Source organism: Geotrypetes seraphini, chromosome 3, assembly GCF_902459505.1.
Source record: "Geotrypetes seraphini chromosome 3, aGeoSer1.1, whole genome shotgun sequence".
Classification (NCBI taxonomy): domain Eukaryota; kingdom Metazoa; phylum Chordata; class Amphibia; order Gymnophiona; family Dermophiidae; genus Geotrypetes; species Geotrypetes seraphini.
Window position 1 is genome coordinate 160,507,034 of NC_047086.1, and position 16,862 is coordinate 160,523,895.

At 41.0% G+C, this 16,862-nt stretch overlaps 1 protein-coding gene across 1 annotated transcript in view; it reads left to right on the forward strand.

Moving 5' to 3' along the window:
• The window catches only part of ADGRG6 (adhesion G protein-coupled receptor G6), a 307,599-nt gene that overhangs the window by 174,270 nt on the left and 116,467 nt on the right, over positions 1 to 16,862 (forward strand). Inside the window, 2 exon segments of the mRNA XM_033938193.1 lie at positions 2,849 to 2,926; positions 9,848 to 9,925. Coding sequence (XP_033794084.1) covers positions 2,849 to 2,926; positions 9,848 to 9,925 — 156 coding nt within the window.

A 16,862-nucleotide genomic window follows, 5' to 3' on the forward strand; every position in this document is an offset into this window, starting at 1 on the left:
GGGGAGGGGGAAGAGAGATGCTGCTGCTGCTGCACCCAATTGGGGAGGGGAAGAGAAGTGCTGCTGCTGCAGCACCCAATTGGGGAGAGAAAGGGGATAAGGATCCATGGTGAGGCCCCACCTGGAATACTGTGTGCAATTCTGGAGGCCGCATTATCGCAAGGATGTGCTGAGGATGGAGTCGGTCCAGAGAATGGCCACCCGGATGGTCTCGGGACTCAAGGATCTCCCGTACGAGGAACGGTTAGAAAAATTACAGCTATACTCACTCGAGGAGCGCAGAGAGAGGGGAGACATGATCGAGACGTTCAAATATCTCACGGGCCGCGTCGAGACAGAGGAAGATGTCTTCTTTTTCAAGGGTCCCTCGGCAACAAGAGGGCATCCGTGGAAAATCAGAGGCGGGAAACTGCGGGGTGACACCAGGAAGTTCTTTTTTACTGAAAGGGTAGTTGATCGCTGGAATAGTCTTCCACTTCAGGTGATTGAGGCCAGCTGCGTGCCTGATTTTAAGGCCAAATGGGATCGACACATGGGATCTATTCACAAGGTAAAGGTAGGGGAGGGTCATTAGGGTGGGCAGACTGGATGGGCTGTGGCCCTTATCTGCCGTCTATTTCTATGTTTCTATGTTACCTGCTGGTAAATTGACACAACCCACCCGTCTGGACTGATCTTTTGGGACTAAAGGAAAGAAAATTATCAGATAAAGCTTAATTATCTTCTCTCCACCTACTTGGTTGATGGACATAATCTGCAAGTTCTGGACTGATCTGAGGGGACTAAAGAAAAGAAAATTAACAAGATGTTTGTATATTAATCATGCTGTCTATGCATACAACAATCTGGAACTTTGAATCTTCTGCCCTGTGGATTCTTACAATAAATATAAATATTGAATTCCAATTTACATGTGTAAAATAGCGGCATTTGCACATATATTTCAGATACAAATGAAAACTCCAATTTTAGAATGCAATTATTTAAACATGTAAAGTTGTACTACCTGCAGATTTAAAGGGAGGGTGTGTGCTTGGCTACTTCCTCCCCCTTGGGCACAAGAACCCCCCTCCCCTGCACCAATAAAACATGACCCCTAACAGTAGTCCTGCCCAAAGACCCTCCCCCTGACCACCAATGCATCATTCAAAAGTAGCCCATTTGAGGAGTGGGAGACTTTCAAAATAGTGGGGAGCATGGAATCTTGAGAGAGGGGATGGGGCAGGGTTTCAGCTGGGGGTTGGGTGGGGAGGGCTGGTGCCAGGGGAAATCCTGCTCGGTAAAAAGCTAGGGTTATTTCAATGTTTTTAGGGTCCTAATGTGACTTGTGGTGTATCACCGCAACTCATATTAGGGCATTACATAGTAATGAGATGCAAAACATGTATTTGCATATTTCATTACTGTATAACCTGCAGTGACTTAAATACTACCGCAATAGTGGTATTAGGGCCAATTAAATCGCATTAAGGACTAAATAACCTAACTTATGGCCCTAATGCAGCTTGATGAATTCCCCACTTACATGGGCATCTATAGGTTTTCTAAAACAGTTTGTTTTAGACAACCTTTTACAGACGAGATTAAGGAAGTCCCAAGATTTAAAGTACACAAACATTGCAACCTTTGTACCTGATTAGGGCTGATGTAAATGTCTGTGCCAGTCAATTATACTAGCATTTTATAAAGACAAGAAGATGCTAATTGGCTTTATAAATCAAGCTTCACATAGTTACCTTAAATGGCACTTTGCATAGGCAAATACAAAATAGCAGAATGTGAAAAATATTAAAACCCACCTAATATTCCATTCTTACAACACACAAAAAAAAGAGTCTTCAAAAAAAATGTGGAGAAAAGACCTGTGTTGCTCATAAACATGGTGAAAGGATTCACAAGCCCTTCACTTATCCCCTTATAGTCGGAGGTAAACACATCACTGGTCAAAAACTCTACTTAAACGCTATCCATAAATATGCAGTTTTCTCAAACTCAACTTTCATCCAGTACAAAAATACTCCTGAATATCAAAAACTATACACTTATCTTTAAAGAAAGTCCATAGTCCCAGATGTGGCAGAAACGAATCTCTTCACGGCTTCTAATTAGTCTCTATATTCAACTGCAAAATAACTCATCTCATGGATTCCCAACTGGGGCTCCTGTTTCACTATTGCTGCTTCAGGGGAACCACACTGTCAAAAAAACCCCAAAAAAATTTACACCCCCCCTTTACAAAACTGTAGTGCAGTTTTTAGCGTCAGTCACAGTGGTAACAGCTCTGACGCTCATAGAATTCCTAAGAGTATCGAAGCTGTTTCTGACGTGGCTGGAGTTCTCCAAACAAGAATTCAAAACATATCGCTCACAAAAACCTGCCATTCAGACAATATTTGAAACTAGCCCCTCGGTGTCCATTGTGGCTTATAAGGGCAAATATGTGCCTCCCCACACAATATGCTAATGAGATGCCACTCTATTACCTACTATTGCTTGTTGTCTCTCTCCTCTGCGTTCTGCTGCTTTTCTTGGTGCATGAGGTTATTTTAACAACATAATGACATTTACTGTGCAAGTTCATGGTAACATTTCCTTGCAAATTCATGTTTTAGCATGAATTATGTCATTATCTTCTAATGACATTTCCACGCAAGTTCATGTGTTTCTTGTCTTTGTTACCAGCTAGTATGTTTACATGGTGCATGAGGTTATTTTATCAACATAATGACATTTACTATGCAAGTTCATGCTAACATTATTTCCTTGCAAGTTCATGAATTATGTCATTATGATCTTCATTAACGACATTTCCATGCAAGTTCATATATTTTTTTGTCTTTGTTACCAGCTAGTATAACCACTGCTAAACCATTCTTTATCACCTCTAACTCATCAGATTTTAACAGAACTGATAATCCTGAGACTGGTAAGCAATGATGTCTTGCTCTATACTTTATTATGTACTGGAATTTATTAACCACCTTTATGAAGATTCGAGGCAGTGTATTTTTACACCGTTATCAACTAATTTTATTGAGTAATTTAGTGGTATATTTAAACGTCCAGCCAATGAATGCAGTGTGTTTTTTTTTGTTTTTTTTAAATTCTTTATTCATTTTCAAACTTACAATAAGTGTGACATATGTTCAAACAAATTAACAATAAATACATCACTTAATAATCATCATTGCTACAAAACATAAACTCTTATCACCCCCCCCTTCCCACCCTTTCCTACCATATAATCAAATATCTTATAGAATATGTAATAGTAAAATAACCCCCCCTTCCCCCCCTCACTATTGAACTTGTAAATTTAAGGGAAACAATTTCATCTAAACAGTACAATATTTTGTTAATGGCTCCCACACATCTTGAAATTTCCTGAAACATCCCCGCTGTATTGCAATAAATCTCTCCATTTTATAAACATGACATAAAGAATTCCACCAAGAAATTATAATTTAATCTACTCCAATCTTTCCAATTATACGTAATTTGTTGAATGACAACACCAGTCATTATGAGTAATAATTTATTATTGTTTGTAGAAATCTGACTTTTTGCTCTCATTGCCATACCAAATAGCACAGTATCATATGATAATGCCACTAGGTTATCTAATAAACAATTAATTTGGTCCCAAATTGATTTTCAGAAATTCATAATAAATGCAGTGTGTTTTAAGATTCAGTGAAATTTGCAGCACTTGTAACCAGTGTGTGATATATATATATATATATTTTTTTTTTTTTACAATTTTCTGTATTTTGTTTTCAGTGATTTTATTCTCTTGTTACAATATGGTGGCTATTTTAGAAACCCTAATCATGATTTACAGGTGTATCTCAGATAAAATGGAATATCCATTTTTAGAAAGCCAGCATTTACACATGTAAAGCGTAAAGCTCCATTATGGGAAGTAGAGAAGAGGAAGTGCATTCCCCATTTTAGAATGGAAATACATGTGGATGCCTTATTAAATCTACATCAGGATTTACAGCTGCTCCCAAGCACCTATAGGTTTTCTAAAACTGCACCTTTTATTGAGGCTGTTTAATGGAAAGATTAAGGGACGTCTCAAAACTGAAACTACAGAATGATTGCAGGCAGTGCACTTAATTAAGATTGCTGTAAATGTCTGCACCTACCAATTATGCTAGCATTTTATAAATAGAAGTAGGTGCTACTCTTATTGTAATCCGCCTTCAGCCTGTTCGTAAAGCAGAATAAAATTATTTGTTAGATTAGACAAGGGCAAACTGAAAACATAAATGTGCTTTCCCCATATCAGAAGGGGAGGGCACATCTGTGATTAACAAGATCAACATTAGGTGTTTGACCTGCTCCTGATGTTTAGGGTGGCAAAACATGCTGTGAACGGATCTGATAATGTATGGGAGTGACACTACGCAGTAGCTGGCGTGGCTGCTCTAACTGAGCCATCAGTAAGTACAGCTGTGCTGCTGATAATCCAGTAGCATGGAAGTAGCCCCAAACACATAAGACCACCAACATCCCTATTTCCCTTAGCCTTCAATCAAAGCACTGGGAATCCTCTCACCACCCTCCAATCACAGCACCCTTATTCCCCCCCCCCCCCCACTTCGAGCATAGATCCTGTACAAGCTCCTCCCTCCACTGCAAAGCCCCTCCTATGTCCTCTATGGTGGTATAATGGAACCAGGCAGAGGTTGATCCTTTCATTCCCATCCATCTGCCTCTGCGTATTAAAATGGCAATGTTGACTCCTAGAGGTGATCTTGCTATAGATCACCCTTCTATTTAAGGGCAAATTGCCTTATATGTAAGGTTGAACTTAGCTGCAGAATATGACTACTGCGAGAGATTTGTGAAAGTTGTCACGGGAACTCGTGGCAGCCAATTTTTTTACTACAGAGACTGCCAGGCAGGAGCGTAGATGTATCACTCCTGCCTCGCCTCACCACTGGACCACCAGGGACCTATAGTAGACCTGCAACAGGACCAGGAGGGAGTGGGCAGGCTGGTTAGCTAGTTGCACAAGCAAAGTCACTGTGAGGGATGAAGGGATTTACCGCAGCTTCGGCTTCATGCACCAGGGCAGTACTGGAGACCTGCGGTAAGTGTGGGATGGGAGTTGTCTCGCATATAAATATAGACACCCTCCCATTTTTTTGGCCCCAAAATCTTGGTTTATATTCGTGTATATACAGTATATTCTAAAATCCTAACATACATACTTGTGGCAATGTCAAGCTAACATGTCTGTTGTGACAGGGAAGCTCCTCTCAATAGCTTAACAATTGCTTTAAACCCTGCCACTAAAGAAAAAATGCCTGTTCCTAAGTCAAGGAAGTTGCCCATTAACTCTATTCCCAGTGCTAAGATCAGACAGGCAGGGCAGAACAGAGAAGAGATGGCAGAGAAGAACAGAATACCTGTTCTAAGCCCCTATAATTCCTTTTATAAACCATCTGTTAATTCTCCGGTTAAACCTCTGGTCAGGCAATCTGACACAGCAAGGGTTAAAGAAAGGGGTGGAGCTGACAGGCAGAACTGCTCAGAGCCCAAGGGAAGTTTCAAAGCTGGATAAATTAAAGCCAGCTGAAAACAGGGAGAGGCAATCTGGAACCTGGAGGGAAGGACGTTCCTCACAGAATAGGAAACTGAAGGCTAGAAGCTCTGTCTTACTGCCTTCTGCTAAGAAACCTCCTTTCCCACAGCACTGCCATGCTTCCTAAGCAGAGGCTAATTGGAAGGAAAAAGTTCCTTGAGCAGGGCTGGCTAAATGCTGCTCCAGAGGATAGCTTGTATTCAGCTTCAGAGAGTGAGGAATCTTTTATGGAGATAGAGGGAGATGTCTTTGAGGGGAATGAAATGGACTGCAGCCCAGAAGCCTTAGACTATATGTCTGAATGCAGCATGAATCAAAAATAAAAAAAACAAAATGACACTTAAGGTATTTTCTATAAGGGAACAAGCCTTAGATTAAGGAGCTTCACCCATTTCGGGTTTTGTCAAAGAAACAAGCAAATATGTTCTCTTCTCCTGATTACATTACCGGCTTGAACCCATCCTCCCTACCTTTAACTCAAATTGTATTTTTATTCCTTAATTCCTTAATCTTTTATTAATATATAGTAAAATTCATCAAAAATATCTTGATTCCTTAATTTGTACACTCATACTAAACTACTTGAATACTTAATACAAAAAAGCCAGCAAGAGAGACTTTTCAAATTGCTTTTCAATGCATTACCGCTGGATGTGGCAGCGCGTGTGAACTCTGCATATGGTGCTTCAGTTATTGTGGAGGCAGCGTTTGCTTCCCACCCAGATTGAGGATTGCTTTGCTACATCCCATTGGATTCAACTGCTGCTGTTGCTAAGGAAGGAAAAATTATGTTCTTACCTGTTAATTTTCTTTCCTTTAGACGCAGCAGATGAATCCAGGGCCCCGCCCTTTCTGTATATTTCGGTCTGTTTATGTTTTGCGAGTTTCAGAAGTTTGGTTATGGCTCTCGGTATGTTTTGCCAGTTTCGGAAGTTTGGTTATGGCTCTCGGTTTGTTTTGCGAGTTTTGGAAGTTTGGTTATTCTTGGTAGTTGTATTCGATATTATTACCTTTTAAAATTTATTATGGGAAACAAGTTGTTTTACATGCTAAGCATATTACTAGTTCTGGATGCTTGGGCAAGGAGTAATACTGAAGATACAGGACCTCCTGTTAATCAGTTTCTCTATCTCCACCTGTTGGTAGATGTGTGCTATCCCACTAGTCTCTGGATTCATCTGCTGTGTCGAAAGGAAAGAAAATTAACAGGTAAGAACATAATTTTTCCTTATTCGTAGAAGGTTTTTTTTCCCTTTTCTTTTTCTCTGTTGTGCTTATTTCAGAGTGGTCCTCCAAAGAGCGCTAATACTTGTGCCTGGGGCGGGAGTCGGGTTGCCAGTGCTAGGCTTACCCCTAGCCCCGTCACACTGTATAATGAGGTAGTTGGTGTTGATGTTCTTGATGCACATGCATTTGGGGGCTGGGGGGGGAACAATCTCCCCACTCCACGGTCTGCCATCTCTTCCTTTCTCTTTCACTCTTCTGTGAAATTATCTTACGGGGACTCACAGTTCTGACAATCAAGAATTTAACATTACTCAAGGGGAGCACAGTCTGTGTGGATTGTGTAACGTGTGCAGTAATTTTTTACACCTATCAACTTGGTGTCATCCCTAAACTAAGCACTGCTATACCCTCAAATCTCGTACCAAATTGTTGTTCTCAATGGGTAACTTATGTGGTCACTTGTCCAGGTAATCTTCTTTGTGTTGGACATACCCTCAGGAGTTTCAAAGTGAGATTAGCAGAATATAAAAGTAGAATTCACACAGCCAATCTTTCAGCGCCTATGGTTTCTCATTGCTTGCAATGTAAACATGATTTTTATGATCTCACTTGGTTTATTATTGAACAAATTCTTCCGGATTACAGAGGAGATAAATTAGCCCGGATATAGTTAAGAGAATAATTTTGGATTTTCTATCTTAACTCCATTCATCCATTTGATATGAATGAAAGGATAGAATGGAATACCATTATCTGAAATCACTGAGACACATGTTTCTGTTGATCTGTTGACGTCACCTTCTCCGCCTTTAGTGCTGGGTTCGCGCCACTGTTGTGGCTCCTCTTTCCAACTCTCACTCTATGGAACACCGTCTTCAATTTCGGCGGCGAGCTTTACCTGCTGCTCGGTTTAGCCTGAGGAAGGGACACATTGAGTCCTGGAAACCAAGCCTAGTCAAACATACTCGAGGCTTACATGGAGGATTGTAGCCCTGTTGATGTTATGCTAAACTTGGTGAAGAACTTTGAAGAATTAAGCTAAGTGTTTTTTTCCATTTATTGCTGAGGAGAATTGGTCTTTATACAGCGCCTCACTGCTTTAAATATATTGCACACTTTGGAATTTTTTATTTTTTGCATTGACTTTATTATTGTCACTGTTAATTTATGCACACGAATGTACCCATGATGGTGTGCGGCTGGAAGTGAGTTGCTACTCCTTCATATACAGCTTCTGTGGTTAAGCGTTAGAATGGCTAAATTTGTTTTCTCTCAATCAATCGATCAGTGCTGCACTCTTTCACACTATCAAAAATTGTTTTTTTGTATAGTTCATTAATAAATAAGCTCTTAAAATATAATGAATAAGTATCTGGAGTACAAAATACTTTTGATTTTTATGATCTCAGCGGCTACACTCCAGCGTCATATTTCAAGTAAAGCTGGAGTTATACCATAGCCAGCCTCCTCATCAGTCATTATTTGGCTATCTTGTGATAAATAAATAAATTAATCTTAGTGAACTCTTAAAAGCCCAAAGTGACTTATCTTATATAGAAAACTTGGGGCTCCGATGTGAATTCAGCGTTTCGCCAGAGAGCTGTCTCAAGGAGCATGCCCAATTGAGACCAACATGGAGATAGTGATGTGATGGTTTAAATGGGGATGCTCCCTGAGGCAGCTCTCTGTTGGTTTTATGAAATAATGAAGTGGTATATCATTCACAGCATCCTTCCACCCCTAATCCCTCTATCCTTCCTCGCCCCGACACCAACTACCACCAGATCTGCCCACAGACATAAACTATCCTTCCCCTCTCTACACGGCATCCTCCACGCAGGTAAACTGGGTAGATCCCTCCTCTCCAAAATCACCGGCCTCTGGAACGACCTCACTGTCCCGCTGCGAAACCTGGACTCCCTCCAACTATTCCGAAAACAACTGAAAACCTGGCTCTTCTCTAGCATATAATAATCTCTTCTCCTGATTACATCCCCTCTTTTTATGCTTTGTAAACTCTTTCTCTTCTCTCTTCCCATATTTTTTAAACTCTGTAAACCGTGTCGAGCTCCACTTCAGTGGAGAAGATGCGGTATATAAACCTAAGGCTTAGTTTAGTTTAGTTTAAAAGCAAACTAGATGGACATCTCCTTTCGAGAGGCATAGAGAGATATGGGTGACTAAAATTACACCAGGTGTACACCTGGCTGGGCCTCCGCGTGCGCGGATCGCCGGACTTGATGGACCGAAGGTCTGATCCGGAGATGGCAGTACTTACGTTCTTCCTGTCTGCAATCCGGCACCTCTCCCTCAAGCACTCTCACCCCCCCCCCCCCCCATCAAACTCATACCTGAGGCTGCCCACTAACAATGCTGCAGCTTCACTTCTCCAGTCCCCTATCCCCTCTCGGAATGGGACGATTCAGCGCGGCTGTTTGAGTGGCTACGATTAAATGTCCTGCTGTGAACTGGCTGTGATGAATCATCCCATTCTGTACCAGTATGGGTGCGCAAAGGGCAGTGCATTAAAATTTAAAGTGACAGTACATTTGGTAACTTGGTCTGTACCAAGTTCCGTGGATGATGTCACCCACATGTGAGAATATATACCTTCTATCCTTGGAGAACACCTGCTCCAGGTAAGTAACGTTGTTAAATATTACAATTTCTATGCATTTTTCATCAATCTAGATGTGAGCATTTACATCTGTTATATTGCTGCTGTAAGTGTTCATACCCAGGTAGACCAGTATTCTATAATAACTGTCTGTACATAGAATTTCTTTCAACTGTCTAATGAAATACCACTTTATTAACTAATATTGCTTGTTGTCTCTCTCTTCCCTATATTCTGCTGCTTTTATTGGTGCATGAGGCTATTTTATCAACATAATGACATTTACTATGCAAGTTCATAGTAAAAATTTCCTTGCAAGTTCATGTTTCTTCATGAATTATGTTGTTATGTTCTTGATTAACAACATTTCCATGCAAGTTTATGTGTTTCTCATCTTTTGTTACCAGCTAATGTAACCACTACTAGACCATTCACTATCACCCCTAACACATCTGATACTAACAGAGCCACTAATCACAAGTCTGGTAAGAGCTGTCTTGCATTTGCTCTCTATTTTGCACTTTCAGCAATTGGTTTTATGAAATAATGAAGTGGTATATTTAAGTAAAACGTTCAATGAATGTACTCATAAAAATATTCTTTAATAAGATTTGTGTTTTGTTTTGTTTTAGATTTAATTTCATTCTCTTGATACAGTGTGCATTGTGTAAATATAGCTCCCCTTCCTCCCCCCTTTCCGGCAGAGAGGAAGGTCCGATGCCGGCAGAACAGCGAGTTCTGAAGGCTGCCGATGGGAGGTGGGTGACAGAGGGAGAGAGGGAGGTGCCTATCGGGCAGAGGGGAGGAGAAGGAGAGAAATGCTGCATCTGATTGGGGAGAGGGAGAAGGGAGACCACAGAAGGTAGAGGACAGAGAGATTACAGAGGTTGGGACAGGGAGAGAGGGAGGGAAAGGAAGGAAAACATATGCCAGACCATGGAGGGGGAGGGAGAGATACCAAGGTATGAGGATGGGAAGGAAGACCTGACAGAGATGAAGGCCCATGCTGGCAGAGTAGGGAGTTGTGAAGGCTGCCACTACCTATGGCAGAGGGGGAAGTAGTTCCCGACCATGATGCTAGCTCTTGGAGCACTCCCTTATGGGCTGCAAGTGGAGCAGACCCCCCCCCCCCCCTGCCCTTGTATGCCACTGCAGTTGAGTGACTGTGGCTCTCAGATACCTAATGCAGCAGTGTAAAGCTATACAACATGATGCAATAGGGCATAAGGAGTTGGTTTCTCCTGATCACTAGAAAAAGTGTTCTAGATGAAGGTAAAAAGAGTAGAAGAGTTTTGTACACAAGGTCATGTTGTGCTGGGCAGAACAGGCTCTTCCCTATCAGTGCATATAATAGTGAAAGCCCTGCTGTGTCGAGTCTAAAAAATTTGAGATTTGTCATTTGATGCTCTGTATGAGCCTGGTAGGGGGAAAAGGGCAGGCTGTTGCATTTGCTGAAAATTTTAGCATGTGTCCAAGAAAACAAAGGGGGTTCAGGGTATGGCCAGAACAGGTTGTTTATAAGGCAGGGTACGAAGGTTTGAAATCTTCGCTGTACTATTGCTCAGTAATGTTTGAATAATACGCTGAGATATTCTGTAGAAGGCTGGATACAGAATATAGAGTTAATAGAGTTAATATAGGGAGCAACTGGGTATGTCTCCTTTGATTCCTACACGTGATACTGGGTCCATTGTCTTGTACAGGGAAATCTGGATGTCTTTCTGTGTCAGACACCATATGAAGGCAAAGGTTGGAATATTGGAAAGGGTATCTCTCCAAGTAGTGTTGAAATGTAAGTGTATCCTGTAGGATCCACAATCCCCCACCCTAAACAGATACAAATGAAAAAGAAAGGGGAGAGAGATGGACATCTTGGTGCAATGATATGATGGGGTGTTGAAAGAAAAGAATGACATGGAATCGTGAAACTTACAAATTATTCCACATATTCATCTCTAAGTTTAACACACTTGGCACATCGTGTCTGAAGTTTCTGTAACCCTACCAAAAAATAATCTGATGTCTGGACACTGAAATACTGCTCTGCTGCTGCAATCGCCTCCAAATCACTCAAAAATTGTTGCCCTTTCAAACGTTTTTTAAGGTTTGGAAACAGAAAATAGTCAAATGGAGCAAGATCAGGTGAGTAGGGTGGATGGTCTATGCACTGAAACCTCAACTGCACTAAAAAAAAAATCCATCATTTTGCCAGCCTTGTGAGTAGATGCATTGTCTTGCAAAAAAGAGAACACCTTTCCACAGTTTCTCTTTCTTCTTTCAGTGCCTCCTTTAATCAGCACAGCTAGTTACAGTAGTATTCTGCATTAACTGTTTGGCCCATTGGAAGATAAACATTGCAGCACCTTCCTGATCCCAAAACACTGTGGCCATGACCTTTCCTGCTGACTTTTGGGTCTTGAATTTCCTTGGCCTTGGAGACCCTGAGTGCCGTCATTGCATGGACTGTTATTTTTCTCTCAGGATTATAGTAGTGTAACCATTTTTCATCAACATTAAATAGATTTTCCAAAGAGTTGACACCAGCTCACAGAAAATGCAGCAAAATCGACTTGGAAGTGTCCATGCGACATCATTTCTCATCACATTCACATATTTGGGCACCCACTTGTCTGACAGCTTCTGCATAACCAGCTGCTTGTGGAATAAAAATCCAACACATTCCCTGGATATCTGTAGTATCTCAGCCTCATAGTCTTTATCTACCTTCATCTTTTTATACTTCTGTGTTTCTAATATGACAACGTATTGGCTGTCCCAGGCTGTCACCTGATTGGTCATCTGGACCAGAGTGGGCCATCTACCGTAAGGGGATAAGCAAAGGAGCTTTGTATTGGAGGTTGTTTAGGGTTCTGGAAAAGCGATTGGAAAAACCTGATGAGGGATGGACCCCTGACTGGGGATTGTGCTTGGTGTGTCAGCAGCTTCAGACATGCTAGTGAGCTCAGTGTTCCCTAATCTGCTGTCAAAGCCTCCATAATCAGAGGGGTTTTATATTGTAGGTCAGTTTTGTGTTTGACAAGCAGTGGAATGAGCTTGATATATTGTATGTACAAATGACCAGGGATTGTACCTGGTGTATTAGTGGCCTCAGGCATTCCCAAACCTGCAGTCCTCCATTACCAGGTCACCCCAGAGTGAGAGCTGATGAACGTTCTGGAGACACCTCTGTTTCTGGGTTGGATAGTGAGGCAACTGGTCCATCCTGTGTAGGTCTGTGCTTGAGCAACATTTTATAGAAGTAGATAACAATTTTTAACACTTCTGTACATTATTTTTGTGTCTTATGTGGGCAAGTTGGCATTATCAAGGTAGTTGCAGGGAGGGTCATAAGAACATAATAATAACCTCACTGGGTCAGACCAATGGTCCATCAACTCCAGTAGCCCGTTCTCACGGTGGCCAATCCAGGTCACTAGTACCTGGCTAACACCCAAAGAGTAACAACATTCCATGCTACCAATCCAGAGCAACAGTGGCTTCCCCCATGTCTTTCTTAATAACAGACTATGTACTTTTCCTCCAGGAAATTGTCCAAACCTTTCATAAAACCAGCTATGCTATCAGCGCTTACCACAACCTCTAGCAATGCATTCCAGAGCTTAACTATTCTCTGAGTGAAAAAATATTTCCTCCTTTTGGTTTTAAAAGTATTTCCCTGTAACTTCATCAAGTTTCCCCTTGTCTTTGTAATTTTTGACGGAGTGAAAAATCGATCCACTTGTATCCATTCTACTTCACTCAGGATTTTGTAGACTTCAATCATATCTCCCCTCAACTGTCTCTTTTCCATGCTGAAGAGCCCTAACCTTTGTAGTCTTTCCTCATATGAGAGGAGTTCCATCCACTTTATCATCTTGGTCGCTCTTCTTTGAACCTTTTCTAGTACAACTACATCTTTCTTGAGATAAGACCAGAATTGAATGCAATACTCCAGGTAAGGTCGCACCATAGAGCGATACAAGGCTTAGTCTTGTTAACCATTCCTTTTTTAATAATTCCTTGCATCCTGTTCGCTTTTTTGGCCGCTGCCACATATTGGGTGGAAGGTTTCATTGTACTGTCTACAATGACACCCAGATCCTTTCCTTGGACTCTAACCCCCAAGGTGGACCCTAGCATCCAGTAACTGTGATTCGGGTTATTCTTCCCAATGTGCATCACTTCATTTGTCCACATTAAATTTCATCTACCACTTGAATGCCCAGTCTTCCAATTTCCAATGGTCTGCCTGCAATTTTTCACAATCTGCATGCGTTTTGACAACTTTGAACAGTTTAGTGTCATCTGCAAATTTAATCACCTCACTCATCATTCCAATTTCCATATCATTTATAAATAAGTTAAATAGCACTGGTCCCAGTACAGATCCCTGCGACACTCCATTGTTTACTCACATCCATTAAGAAAAATGACCATTTAACCCTACCCTCTGTTTTCTATCTGATAATCAATTCCTAATCTACAACTGAACTTTATCACCTATCCCATGGCTCTTTAATTTTCTCAGGAGCCTCTCATGAGGAAATTATCAAAAGCTTTCTGAAAATCTAGATACACTACATCAACCAGCTCACCTTTATCCACATATTTATTCACACCTTCAAAGAAGTCAGCAAATTGGCGAGGCAACATCTCCAGTGGCTGCACCCATACTGACCTCTCATTAAATCAGATTTGTCTACATATTCCACAGTTTTATTTTTTATAATTGTTTCCACCATTTTGCCAGGCACTGAGGTCAGGTTTACCGGTCTGTAACTTCCCGGATCTCCCCTGGACCTCTTTTTAAAAATTGGTGTAACATTGACCACCCTCCAATCTTTAGGTACTACAGACGATTTATCAACAAGTTACAGATCGCTAACAGCAGGTCAGCAATTTCATGTTTGAGTTCTTTTTGTACACTGGGATGTATACCATCTGGTCCAGGTGATTTATCACTTTTTAACTTGTCAATTTGGCTTAGTACATCTTCCAGATTCACTGAGATTTCTCTCAGTTCCTCCACATCATCACCCTTGAAATCTATTTCGGGTTCAGGTAGATATCTTACATTTTCTTCCAATAAGACCGAAGCAAAGAATTCATTCAGGCTCTCTGTTATGGCCATATCCTCCGTGAGTATCCTTTTGCTCCTTGATCATCCAATGGTCCCACAGATTCTTTCATTGGTTTTCTGCTTTTGATGTTCCTTAAAAATTCGTTATGAGTTTTTGCCTCTTTGGCAAGTTTCTCTTCATATTCTTTCTTAGCTTTCTTTAACAATGCTTTGCATCTAGCTTGCCAGTGCTTGTGTCTCTCCTTATTTTCTTCATTCAGATCCTTTTTCCATTCTTTAAAGGATTTTTTTTTTTTTTTTTTTACTCTAGTATCCTCTTTCACGTCGCCTTTTAGCCATGCCGGCTTTCATTTCCCCTTCTTTCCACCTTTGCTAATATGTAGAATACATCTGGTCTGGGCTTCCATGATGGCATTTTTAAATAACATCCATGCCTGGTTTACAGTCCTAACGTTTGCAACTGATCCTTTTAGCTTCTTTTGAACCATTTTCCTTATTTTATCATAGTCAACCTTTTGAAAATTAAATGCCTCTACAGTAGATTTCTTTTGCAACATCACTCCCGGTATCAGCTCAGGAATTGGTCAAGCTTGAACAGGGAGGAAGTAGGATTTGGTGAATAATGGTACAAGTGGCCAACAACGTGGTTACCATAGTGTGCTGAAGCTGCATGGGTTATGTGAAAGGACCTATCCCATATTGAAGGCATACAGGTTTATTATGAATTTGACTGAAGAGTAGTGGCTCAGGTCAAAGGCTAGGATGCAGAGTCTTAGCTGGTCAGATCCAGGTAGTAATCTGATGTGAAGAGAAGCTTTATGTAGCACAATGGCAAGAATGCTGGGTAGCTGAGTTAGCTGGTATTTTGCAGTATGGAAACTTTATGGGATGTCAAAACCCCTGAAAATACCGATACCTAGATATGATGAAGGGATTTGCTAATTAAAAAAATAAGGCACCTAGATCAGCTAGGCACGCCAATCTAGGTGCCTAACTTCAAGCACCATTTATAGAATCTGGGCCTAAGTGCAACTTCTATAAAAGCAGTTCTATGCGGAACTATCTTTATAGAATACTAATTGCTTTAGGCATGAGTATTTGCCTAAATCCTGGGAATGCTTATGACCCCACCCATGCTCCTTCCTTTGACCATGCCCCCTTTGGAGTTGCACATGAAATTAGGCACACAGGCTTTGGAATAGGAGTACAGAGCTTAACCAGTAATTTGTGCCAATTAATGTTTATCACCAGTTTAGCCAATTATTTTATGCACCTATCTGCAATCTGTGCCCTGAGTTGTGCACCTAACTTTGGGTGGCTTAGTGCACTTTTTAGTAAAAGGGCCCTTACATTTTTATTGTCCTTAGTCATTTTACTCTTGTATTCCTCTTTGCTTTTATCTTGACAATTTTCTTAATTTCATTTTCTTGTTTTTCTTTTCATATGAACTTTTTTGGTAAGCCATCTCTCCTTCCTCTTTCATTTTTTTCTCATCTCAAACATCTCCTGCTTTTAATTTCCCCTTTTACTCTCTCTTCCTCTTTTTTTAGTCCACTGTTTCCTGCCCACCTCACTCTAATTCTCATTTCTTAAGTCCATTTATTTCCTCTTTGCCCTTGGCCATGCCCCCTTTGGAGCTGTACACGAGATGAATTATAGAATACAGTTTCTCATCATCTTCTTCTCCTCATTGTTACTACACCCTTCTTAATCTCAGCCTCAGTTTCTATCTCTTCATCTGATGTAGGAATTATGAGGGTAGTTTGAAAAATTCAGTAAAAAAAAACAAGTTAAAACATTTTTTTTAAAGTTATATTTCTCAACATAGTCTCCATCGAGGGTTGTACAAAGTCCAGTAAGTGGCTCATAATTGAAAGAGTAAAACATCCAAAAACCGGCCTAAGTCGGCACTTGGACGAACATTTCTCAAAACATCCAAGTGCCGATAATAAAAACGGGATTTGGACGTATTTCTAAATGACCTAGGCCTTCATAGTGCCGCTGAACAACCAGAGCTAAACGGGGCGTTTCGGGAGGCATGTCGAGGGTGGGAGTTGGGCGGGATGTGGGCCGGCTTAGACTTATTCGTACAGCATATATAGCCGAAAGTTTTACAACAGAGCCTAGACCGGAACATGGACGTTGTAACTTAGACCATGTAAAACTGTGTTATTTTATAATCTAATTCCACTTATCTTGGAGTTTTTGCCCGAGGATGTGTCTGCTGGTCTCAAAGTGGTGATTTTGAGACTGGCTTGTCTATGTGGGAAGTTTTTTGGAACCCCTATTAGACACTGAGGTCTTTTCTCCTTTTTCTTGTAGTACTGCTGGTAGTGCTGAAT